The 12,440-nt window shown below is 40.4% G+C and overlaps 1 protein-coding gene across 5 annotated transcripts in view; it reads left to right on the forward strand.

The window, feature by feature from the left end:
- KALRN (kalirin RhoGEF kinase) overlaps positions 1-12,440 on the forward strand; it is a 1,402,249-nt gene that overhangs the window by 734,938 nt on the left and 654,871 nt on the right. For all 5 annotated transcript variants that reach the window (XM_063934074.1, XM_063934073.1, XM_063934072.1 and 2 more), the window contains exon 10: positions 7,036-7,158. In XM_063934074.1, coding sequence (XP_063790144.1) covers positions 7,036-7,158 — 123 coding nt within the window. The remainder of the gene's footprint in view (positions 1-7,035; positions 7,159-12,440) is intronic.

Consider the following 12,440-nt stretch of genomic DNA (forward strand, 5'->3'; position numbering starts at 1 on the left):
ACACAATACTTCATGAAGTCTGTTGTGATGTACAAAAGATACATTGACGATATTTTGATCATCTGGGATGGAAACACTGATTCATTTATGGACTTTTTTACCTGCAATATAAACAAGAGCTCCATTGAATTCTTGGACCTAATTCTAACGGGAGAGGAAGGAGTGGTCACCACCAAAAACTACATTAAAGATGTCGACAAGAACAGCTATCTCCACTACAAAAGTAGCCATTCTAAAAAATGGAAGAACAACATTCCGTACTCGCAATTTTACAGAATCAGGAGAAACTGCAACAAAACCAAAGACTGCGATGAACAACTTGAAACTTATAGAAAAAGATTTGAAGAAAAGAGGTACCCCAAAGCCATACTGGATGAAGCCATTGTGAGGACAAGAAATCTTGAGAGGGACAATCTGCTCACATATAAAGAGAAGTCGGGAAAGAACAAATCTGTATCTTTTATAACTACGTATAGCAGACATGAGCACGACATCAGGACTTCGTTCAGATCTCATTGGGATATACTTCTGATGGACCCGATCTTCAAAGAGATCCTCCCCACCCAACCAGGGCTGATTTTTCGAAAATCAAAAAATCTAAAAGACATTCTTGCACCCAGCATGCTACGGGAACTACCACCTGAAGAGAATCACCATTCTCTCCCAAAATGTGTTGGAGCATACAAATGCGGACATTGTAATATTTGTAAGTTCCTTAATCCCAATAGAAGACCTTTCAGTAACACTGAAAACACCCAGGAATTCAAGATTAAGGAGTTCATGAACTGTAACAGCACATCAGTCATTTATCTTTTAGAATGCACGTGCCACAAAAAGTGTGTGGGGAAAACGAAAAGAACATTGAAAATCAAGATACAGGAGCATGTACGCAGCATTAAAAACAAACTAGAGGCTCATTTATTATACAGACATTTTAAGCTTGAACATCAATCCAACCCAGAAGAGCTCTCCTTCAAGGCCATAGAACATGTGACGAGTGCCGAGAGGGGCGGTGATCTAGCAAAGAAGCTGTCTCAGAGAGAAATGTATTGGATCTTCCAACTGAAAACCACATATCCTATGGGTTTTAACGAAGGCTACGGAATTGCACCGTTCCTGTGAAAGAAGTCCCCATGGCTGAATCGCCTGGTTTTTATTACTCCTCCCTTTCTACCTTTTAAGCACTAAAACACTTTCTGGAATATAAATTTTATGTAACACTATGTATGATGTAGCATGTCAATATTTTGAATAAAATCTGACTATTGTGTTATTGAGTTACTTCACCACAAGATACAGTCATACCACACTGGTTGACGCCCAATCTTGCCCGATCTTGGAAGCTAAGCAGTGTAGGGCCCAACTAGTACCAAGTGGGGCACTACTTGCGAAGATTGGGTACTGTACATAGTGGGCTATGGTGGGCTCTTAGCAGTTCTGTTGTATTGACACACGAGTAGTCCATCAGCTCACATTATATTTTATACTTCGACTACGTAATACAATGATTGACTATATTTACTATCAGTCATACTCACGAGCCCTTTTTATATACACAACACTAATAGTAGGATATGACTATTTTTGTCCCTTCTGATTCACTTGCTTTCCCTGTATTTCTCTTTTTTTATAGTCGTATTTAGATTAGCACACTCTGTACACAGTGGTATATGATCCTTGATGGACATCTCTTAATTATAAAATTATTTATAGGCACTTTCTATCTCTTTTTCCTCACTGGTTCTAATCTCTCCATTTATTAGTGGTTTGTAAATAATCCTTATAACTTTAACACTATTCTAGTTAAAGTGCTTTATTATAGCAATTTCGTTTATCCCCGGATTGCTCAATTTGGTAGTTAATTCCTGAGAGATGGGCATTATCTAATAGCCTATGTCCTGATATATGCGATCTATTTATAATATCTCAATATTACTAAGCACCATATATCTCTAGTTTTTCCCCCAAATAAATAGGAATACCATTGCTATAATTGCCTCACAACAGTGCACTAATACATGTTTTATTTCCATATTTTTAAGTGAGCTGCGTCCACATTCTAAAAAACTCCTTGGAAACATGTCTGCGGCTATAAGACTTCATGAAAATGGCCGCCGCGATGACCGACAGTCCATCTCCTCCTATAATTGACTGAGTACAGCCGAATCCCGCCTTGACAGGAAGTGTGGCACCTCTAATGTAATGAACTGGCCGGAAGTGGGGATATCCAGTATGTGAATCCTGACACGGACATCGGAAGTGCGGCGAGGTGCGCATGCGCACTACGATGCAGCAGACGAAGGAAGTGGGGCGGAAGTGACGCAGGACGCGCCCCCGGACTGTTTCTAAGAATAACATTCGTTTTAACACTCGTTTCTGAATTATATTAAGCCCCTTAGATCTGTGACCATATTCTCTACTCCTGACATATGTCTATACTCAAACTTAATGTAATTTCAGTATTCTGCAACCCCAACAGGAAGTGATGTCACAATCACTTATCATTAATTGTACCAGCTATAAATAGGGTTTCTGCTCACTAGCTCCCTATCCCCTTGATGAAGTCTGACGGACGAAACGCATTGGGTGTACCTCAATTGATCCTCCATTTTTAAGATAAGCATCATATTCTTATACTATTAGATTGTTGCTTTTAGCTTTTTATTGTGCATTTTTTCTAGTTATAATTTGATGCAGTTTTAGTAACATCCTATGCCTGTATTGTTTTAGCCCACCTTTTTAAGTAATATTTTGTATAAATAAACATATTTTTTACTTTTTATAAAAATGTATCCTGCCAAATTCTTCATATTTATTGTTTTATTAGACACTGTACACCCCTATTCCCTTTTCATATATATATATATATACACGCACACACATATGCCTCTTTCATTTACTCTCTATATCGTCCAATGTGTATGCACAATGTCATTGCATGTATAACCCCCGCTCCCCCCCGTCATTGCATCATTGATCACGACATCGGCAAGTGTGTAAGGGACCCTATGTATCACCCCATGGTGAAAAAATTATATAGCACATGTAACTATGAAAGGAAAGGTGGGCCCCTCTCAGCTCTAGGCCCCATAGTGGCTGCACTCCGTGCACCTATGGTAGCTACTCCTTTGGTAAGAGGGTATTTAACACATGCAATTACAGCTTAGCAGGGTTGGAATCTGCAGTTCCATATCAGCATCCTCCTCTAATGGAAACTACCTGAATATATTACAGGGAATTATTGAGATGGTATCACTGCTAATCCCTCAACGCACCTACCAACCATCCTGATTTTGGTGGGACATACTTTCCTCTTCCGTCGTCCCACCTACAGTCCACAGTGTCCTTTGGGGTGGGTGATGTTGGAATAGCAAGTTGTGCATAGTTGCCATATCCTAATAGGTCATACCTAGCGGCTCCCGGAGAGCTGGGCATGCCCCCAGCTTGCCAAAAATGGGGGCGTGGCTTGCGAATATGGCATTTCTTTTCCTGGGTATGCACAAAGTCCAGCTCTCAAATTCAAAAATGCAAGAATGTTGGGAGGTATGCATAATGTTTGTGTTTAGAAATTATCTGCACCTTTTGTGTTCCCCCATTCTACAAAAGATCCTTTCTTCTTGAAGAAACTGACATAGTGTACATTTAGACAGTCAATAAATCAACACGTACAAGTTCACTTTTTTCTTCTTCTAAATTGTGTGGCAGGAACCTAAAAAAATATTGTACTTGAGAATTGAACAATGTAGCTTTCTCTGTGGATACAGGTATGCTGGTAAAGTAGATGCTAGAATCAAGTGTGCTAAAGGACCTCTGACATCAGGGGGAGGAGCTAGGCCGGCGGGAAAGTACTTTCACTATCCACGCCTCCAACTGCTCCCTTCGATCCCGAAGCGTGGCGAGCGAAGCGAGACAGCAAGGGTACATTTCAGGTACCCTGTTCGGAGCTTGCTCCTTCCCCTGGTGAAGTCAAAGGTAATTTCCCCAAGTTTGTTTTTAGCCATAACCATGCTGGTAATCCCTGCCGGCCCCTACTACTCAGCATTTTTATTTTACCTAGTTATTATAAGAAAATAGTTATTTACAAAGTCAATATAATCATCATTATCATCCATTGAGCATTATAGGTTGTCGAATTTGAATACGTTTTGCTTTTTTGCCAATGTGCGACAAGTAATAAGATGCATATCTACATGTTTTCATGGGGAACATTTTGTTTGGAAGATATTTAACTCCTGATGGAGATTTTGTATGAAGATATATGACATAATTTCAGAGACAAGACAATAGTAGGAAAATTTGACCCTATATAGACTTTAGTATCCTGTGTGCTTTCTGTGTGATCAAGCGTTGGTTGAGTCACTATGACAACCTCAGTTCTCTCTGTGTAATGATGAAAACTGCTTGGAACATCATTTGCTTCTTCTACCATATGTCCGGTTCACTGATTGTTCCATTTTTAATATAGAGGGGAGGTCATTATCCAAATTAATAATGCTGTCATCTAGGAACTATGCACAAGAACAGGTGGTAGATACAGACTATTAATTACTAATAATTTATCTTAATTAAGTAGTATTAACCCTTGTGTTAAATGCTGTGAATTGTTTTGTCACTAGACACGAAGAGATAAATAGATTAGATGAATAGTAGATCCCAGCATCTGTTTAATGTAGGGGTCATAATTCGTCCTAATCCACCATATGTGCTCACTCACCTAAGTGTGAAGTCTCTTTGTAATAATCTTTATAGGACAACAGTAAAGTGCATTGCTAACCATGAAAGACCTAATACATCGGGAAAAGAAAGAAAATCCATGCAAGCCTCAAACAATCTGAAATGTTTTATACATTTACTACATGTTTTTGTGCTGGATTCCGCAAGACTGCGATACCCATCATGCATCACCAGCCCATTAGGGCGACATTATTGATGTTATCCTACTGTCATATGTGCTGTGTACTGTACCCAACTAATACATGTGATGTGTATGCTAGGGATGGTCATTGATGGTCGATGTATGCCGACCATCAATGTTTTTCTTGTGATGGTAGTATTTTTAGCATTCGATGGCAGCATTCCAATGTTTGCTGCCATTGAATGGTTATGATCTGTTGGTGTTTTGATGGTTACTTCTTTTTCAAATATGCTGAGAGCTGCATTGTTCGGGCAAGTCTCCCGGAGCTGCCACATATCCCCTTCAGCCACCTGCACGCCCCTCAGCCAACCTGCAATGTGTTCGGTCCGGGGAGTTAGATGATGCAATTCGCATCATCATTGTTATCCCCCACTATTTAGTGCTGGAAATCGGTATTAAATATTGGGGGCGGGGCCATGATGACACAATCGAGCGTCCACACCCATGTATCGCCCATCCATGATGAGGCCATTTGATCGACCTTGCTTCCCCCTCCCACCTGGGCCAGCCAGTATGTTGGTAAGTATGAGTTTTACAACATGGCTATGGCATTTTACAGCCACATACACTGTCTACTTTAGCTATCGGGGCATGCTGTGACTTGTAGTTCTATGACATTGATATTACACTTACTGACACGTGCTGTGTTCCCTGGCTTGCAGGACATGCTGAGACTTGTAGTTTTACAACATTGGTATCCCATTTTACTGCCACATGTGCTGTGTACCTTAGCTGGCACAGCATGCTGAGACTTGTAGTTCCACAGCACATGGAGTGTCATTCCTGATGTATATAATTGTACCTGGGACTACTGGCTGGTTACTATAATGTAATGAGATGCATTTTTTGGAATCCTGGTAATACTTCAGTCTAAAAGGAGCAAGCAGTTGCTCTGTTCTGTGTTCACAACTCCTCCCAATGAGGAGAACCTTCTTAAAGTGATATCACTATCTCCACAAGGAACACTGGTCCATTCCTAATTGCACAGATATCAGATTAACACATTGCTTTTCCCAAATATGCTAATTAATGACCTGTGTCTGATGACTGATTAAGATGTTCCATCTCGATGGACTTGTTATCAGCTGGCGCCGGGAAACACACACAGTTCTACTAGGGCAGGCATGATAAAACAAAGCCCTGTACAATACTGCTCATCCGAGTGCTGCACCCTCCATTGTTATTGTAGACCCCCAGCTCTGGCTGTGCTTTTAATCTGTTGATAACAGATGGGGGCTTCTGTCTGAGCTATTCTTTTGTAGAACCAACGAAAATACAACCATTGGTTCTATTTATAGCATTAAGTACTAGATACAGAAATATATATATTTTACCGAATACAAGAATAAGCTTGGGAGCAGGGTCATCTTACCTCTTTGCCTTTCTGTTATTCCCCAATGTTGTTTCATTAATGTTCTATTACTGTTTTGTTCCTAATTGTAAAGTGCAATGGAATAATTATGCTCTATATAAGTAAATATTCATAACAGTAAAACTTTATTAGTGAATACAATATTAATAGTCATATAAATGTTGCTGTAGAAAGTAATACAATTTGGTATAGAATAACGCAATACACTAATACTATTCGTTATCATATCCCTGATGCTGACCCCATGGTTTCGTTGCTGCCATTGGCAACCAGTGATAACTAACCAACATTGTGCAGAGGCTAATCATATGGAGGATACTTTACAAAAATGGTTTGTATTCTTCACACGCATTTAGATTATATATGACCAGGATTCTCAGCAGAGCCATTAAAGAGTGTGACTATTATTCAGCCACGCATTATGAAAGAGAATTATTTATTTTCTAACTATTTTACTCTTATATTACTGAGCCCCCTTGGTGCTTTTTTTACTATCCTTTGTTTATAAAGCACCAACAAATGACACAAGGCTGTCCAAATAAATAACATTTAAGGGCATGAAATCGATGTAAAGGTCACCCTGACATATGAGCTTACACTCTTAAGAGGTGTCAGGAGCACATGATACATATGATAATGGTATAACAATTGTTGCTGCTGGTAAGGAAAGTACAGGAGCATTACCGACTTCACTTCATGGGGCCCCCCTGTGTAGTATAATAACCATACACTGTGTCTAACCCCACAGGTCCTGGACTGGATAGAAAATCACGGAGAGGCTTTCCTGAGTAAGCATACTGGAGTGGGGAAATCACTGCACCGGGCAAGGGCTCTTCAGAAGAGGCACGATGACTTTGAGGAAGTTGCACAGGTATGGTGTGCTTGTTTTTTTTTAATCTCTAGCACTAAATGGGTTATGTGGAGATTGCGGTGCCCATTTCAGTCCATAAAGCGAAATGTAAGTCATTAATGATGGTGGAAGTATTAGAGTGGATATGGATTGTGGAGATGAAGTACCGTCATTTGTCAGTTTCTTAGGAAAATGTTTCCTATAATCAACAGGCAGAATGGCTCTGTCACATTGTATTACAATGAAGTGCTGTGAAGTCCAGGAGCTGCTGCTATGAGTTAAGAGGGGTACACACGGAGAGATCCGTGCTTAATTTCTAAGCAATTTCTAAGCAATCTGATTGCCAAAAAGACGTGAGAAGGACAGCCCACTCCTTATAAAAGCGTTATTGAACATGTAACACAAATGCAGCATAGGATTGCAGCCGTGGTACCTACTGTCAGAGAGCACATGGAACAGGCCCAAAGTGCTCAACAGAGGGTAGGTTGTCTCTGTCAGCGGAGCCTTGCCCTTCTGTGTCTTCACCTCGGTTGCTTCCCGTAGTAAAGGTGTCAGAGACATTATCAGCTGATCAGAACAATCAGGTTAAAGAATTTCTCATCCAAAATAGGGAGATATTTTCAGAGCTGCCTGGCCGAACTGCCATATTAAAACATGACATTGTCACAGAACCAGGGGTCAGGGTCAATTTAAAGCCATATAGGATTCCTGAAGCTCAGCGAGAAGCTGTTTCTAAAGAAGTTAAAACCATGTTAGAACTTGGAGTTATAGAGGAATCTAACAGTGAGTGGTCCAGTCCCAAAGTTCTCATCCCAAAGCCAGACGGTAGCATACGCTTCTGTAATGATTTTTGTAAGCTAAATGAGGTGTCCAAATTTGACGCATACCCCATGCCCCGTGTGGATGAGCTTATAGAAAGACTGGGAACAGCCAGGTTTCTCACCACGTTGGACCTGACCAAATGTTACTGACAAATACCTTTAACTGATAGCACAAAAGAAAAAACAGCCTTTTCGGTTCCGGAGGGGCTATACCAGTATAAGATGTTACCCTTTGGGTTGCATGGGGCTCCAGAAACCTTCCAATGGGCAATGGATAAGATTTTGAGGCGCCATATAAAGTATGCAGCTGCCTATTTGGATGATGTGGTAATTCACAGTACGGACTGTTGGTCCCACTTGGTTAAAGTACAAGCAGTGCTGGACTCAATCAGAGGCGGGGTTAACTGCTAACCCAAAGAAGTGCTGCCTCGCAATGGAGAAGGTTAAATACTTGCGCTTCACCATAGGTAGAGGTCTGATTAGACCCCAATTGAATAAAATTTATGCTATTCAAAACTGGCCTTGTCCAGTGAATAAAAAAACAGATAAAGGCTTTTTTGGGAATAACGGGGTACTGTAGATGATTTATTCCTAATTTTGCGACCACAGCAGTGCCGTTGTCAGACCTTACCAAAGGGAAGCAGTCAAATATGGTGAAATGGAACCCTGATGCAGAAAAAGCATTCCAAGCGTTAAAAGTGGCGTTGTGTTCACAACCTGTATTGATAACACCATATTTTTCAAAATAATTTGTTGTACAGACAGATGCCTCAGAGGTAGGGATAGGGGCCGTGTTGTCCCAAACCAGAGATGGGGACGAACACCCTATAATTTATTTGAGTAGGAAACTCAATGAGCATGAAAAAAGGTATGCTGTTGTAGAAAAGGAGGTTTGGCTTTTAAGTGGGCATTAGTTACCTTGAGATATTACCTCTTGGGTAGACAGTTCAGACTAGTGACAGATCACGCCCCTTTAAAAAGGATGTATGTAAATAGAGGTCAGAATGCTTGTGTAACTGATTTCTAGCATTGCAAGATTTTAAGTTTACTGTCGAACATAGACCAGGTACACAATTGGCCAACGCAGATGTGTTGTCCCGCATCTTCTGTTTAGGGTTCCTGCACCTAGGTCGAAACAGGGGAGGAGGATATGTGACAGGAACACTGGAATAGTGTTTGAGGGCAGGTATGTTTGTCCTAGGTTCCTGTCTTACATGTTTTAGGAAAAGGAAAACTTCCAGGAAAAGGTTTGTTTTGTTAGCAGCTTTTCAGGCTGTTCGAAAAGCTGGATAAGGGCCCTGAGAGAGAGAGGACAAGTTCCAGACAGTGGGCCCAGTTCAGGTCTTTGGCCTCACAGAGGGCTAATCAGGGCTTTCAGCTGTGTAAGAGTGTTATAGGGCTGCTAGTCTGATCAGTGTGTGCAGACTGCCTGGGGAGAAACTGCAGAAACTCTGTGAGGGTAACCTGCTTCCTTATCCAAGTGAGCCATACAGTATTTACTGGAAAACTCTGTGTTTTGTTTAAGAGACAGTCAGAAACATCTTGTGTATAGATAGTGCCGGACAGGCAAGGTATTTTCTTTTGATGTTTATTTTATTTTCTGCTTAATAAAACTGGTTGCGGCCAGTTGCACCACAAAACTGGACTTGTATGATTTCTCAGCTGCTGCACTCAATAATCTCTCTGGCACTCAAGAGACTTGGCAATCTCCTTGCTATCTCCTGCTGTGCCAAGTCTCTTGAGTGCCGCTGCTTGTTGGAAAACGCCATATGCATTTAGTTATCCGGAGGGCACCAGAGCAGTTTACTTTACTTAGAATGAGTGTCGATTAATTTGTTTTATATATATATATATATATCAATGTTCAAAATCTGGCACTCTCCTTTCTTCAATTGCAACAGCACCGGGTGCCTTCCTCAGCATGCATAGATAATTCAATTCAAATGGCGGCACTCACAGCATAATTAACCAAGACAACGGAGATCCTTTGTTTCTCAACGTTTCAATTTCTTTACTGAAATTTTCATCAGGAGTTACAACAAGATTAAACAAATATCTTACCTTATATCCCAAATCACCCAGTGAAGAGTACACCTTCCGACTCGTGGTCCCTGCGTCCGTGTTGCGCTAGGTCGCGCCCCTCATGACGTCAGAACCAGTGCCGATTCAGGTTGCTAAGAAACAGATAAACAAAGCTAGTTCTTAATTCAGTGCGCATGATTCCGGGAGCAGAAAAAGTAGCTAACAGAGAGAACATGAAAATATATAGAAAGCTTAAATCTATAGAGGAAACAGAGATATTATTACAAGAACACGTTAAGATTCAATTGTTCATTTAAACCATTTGGATATACAGTATTCAGTCTGTATATCCATCGTGCCTCTTTTTGTAATAGCATTCGAGCTCTATCCCCTCCTCGCCGACACTCTGGAACGCCATCAATCATTTTGTAGCGAATTGTAGATAAACCGTGTTTGAAGTCACTGAAGTGCTTGGTGACTGGCTGATCCATAGGTTTGCCATTAATTGCTGCCAGGATGGCACTACGATGTAGCGCCATTCTCTCCTTAAATTTCCTCACTGTTTTGCCGACATAAACCATGCCACAGGGGCATCTAATGCAGTAAATAACATATTTAGAATTACATGTGAAAACCTGATTAATTTTGATCAGACTGCCTGAGTGAGGATGTGGGTATGTATTGCCCTGTTCTAAGTACCCACACGTTATGCATCCTAGGCAACGGTAGTTACCCGGCTTCTTCACTAAGAAGTATGTTGTTTTTGTTTAATAAAACCAGATACATCCGTTTTTACCACGTAGTTCCTGATGTTTTTATTACGTTTGTAACATGGTACTCATCTATTGTCCTTTAGTAGGGGAAGGTCCGGGGGTCACTGTTAATCAATGGTCAATGTCGTTTAGCCGTATTCGTCAAATAGGTACTTAGAGGGGAATATTTATTGAATCACAGAGTTTGATTCCTCATCTCCTTGATCTTTACTTTGCTCAATAACTAATTTCTCGGTATAATGCTTGCTTTGTTCCTGGCTTTGATGAGTTCACTATTGCTGTATCCCCGTTGTAAAAATTTATCATGCATTTTATTCAGATGTTTATTCTCCTCCTCCTCTGTGTTACATATTCTCCTCACCCTGAGAAATTGAGAATACGGTAATCCTCTTTTTAGTGCAGCAGGATGATCACTAGATACCTGAAGTAGGGAGTTGTCATCTGTCGATTTAATATATAGAGAGGTGAACAGGTTCTCCTCTTTGCATTCTACTTTCACATCTAAAAAGTTGATTTCCTCATCGCTGATATTGTATGTGAATTTTTAAAAAATTTAATCGTCAGCTGTGCCTTAAAGAATTTTTTGGTAACCATCAGACTGAACAAGTGACTCATGCCTCTATGGGAGACTATAAACCCAAATCTAGATCGACTTTCACTCCGCAATCTAATAGTCATTCAATTAAAAGTTATAATAAAGTCCTTACAGGAGCCATTGAGGATTTATGTAAGAATATGTCCACTAAAGCCAATAACTTATCTGTCAGTGAGAGAAATGCCTTACAGAATCTGTCGACATATACAGATATAGCAATACGCCCTGCCGACAAGGGTGGCGGAGTAGTTATATTGAACACAGTTGATTACATTGCAGAAGCCGATATGCAGCTTAGTGATCCGGCAGTATACAAAAATCTACAAGAACATCCGACAGACATTTTTTCGGCTGCACTTAGAGAAGTCCTAATGAAAGCGGTACAAAATCAATGGATTACATAGGCGATTTTTAACTTCTTGATGGAAGAGAAACCAGTTGTTCCTCTACTTTACCTGATTCCCAAATTACACAAGGATAGCAGCAAACCACTGGGCAGGCCCATTGTGTCTGCTCGTGGGTCACTGTATTATGAGGTATCTAGATATTTAGATCATTATTTACAATTGGCTGTACAAGCGGAATCCACGTATTTACAAGATACAACAATGTTCCTCAATGAATTATCTTTGTTAAATAATCTCCCGACTGGCAGCTTCTTGTGTACTGTAGATGTGGTAAGCCTTTATACCAACATACCAAATGCCAGGGGTATAGAGGCCACCAGAAGGTTATTAACGAATAACAGGGAATACAGAGGTCCAGACTTGTCATTTTTTCTTGAACTGCTAGAACTAGTTTTAACAAGGAACTACTTCATCTTTAACAGTGCCTACTATCTCCAGCTACAAGTGTGTGCGATGGGGGCATGTTCATGTTCGATGTAGAACGTAACTTATTCTTTATGAACACAGAATACCCCCCCAAGATTCAGTTTTTCAAACGCTACATTGACGATGTATTTATGGTGTGGAGTGGTTCCAAAGAGGACTTCATATCAATGATGAATTTGATAAATACATAAGATCCTAATGTAAAATTCACATACAATATCAGCGATGAGGTAATCAACTTTTTAGATGTGAAAGTAGA

The sequence above is a fragment of the Pseudophryne corroboree genome, chromosome 7, assembly GCF_028390025.1.
Source record: "Pseudophryne corroboree isolate aPseCor3 chromosome 7, aPseCor3.hap2, whole genome shotgun sequence".
Lineage (NCBI taxonomy): Eukaryota > Metazoa > Chordata > Amphibia > Anura > Myobatrachidae > Pseudophryne > Pseudophryne corroboree.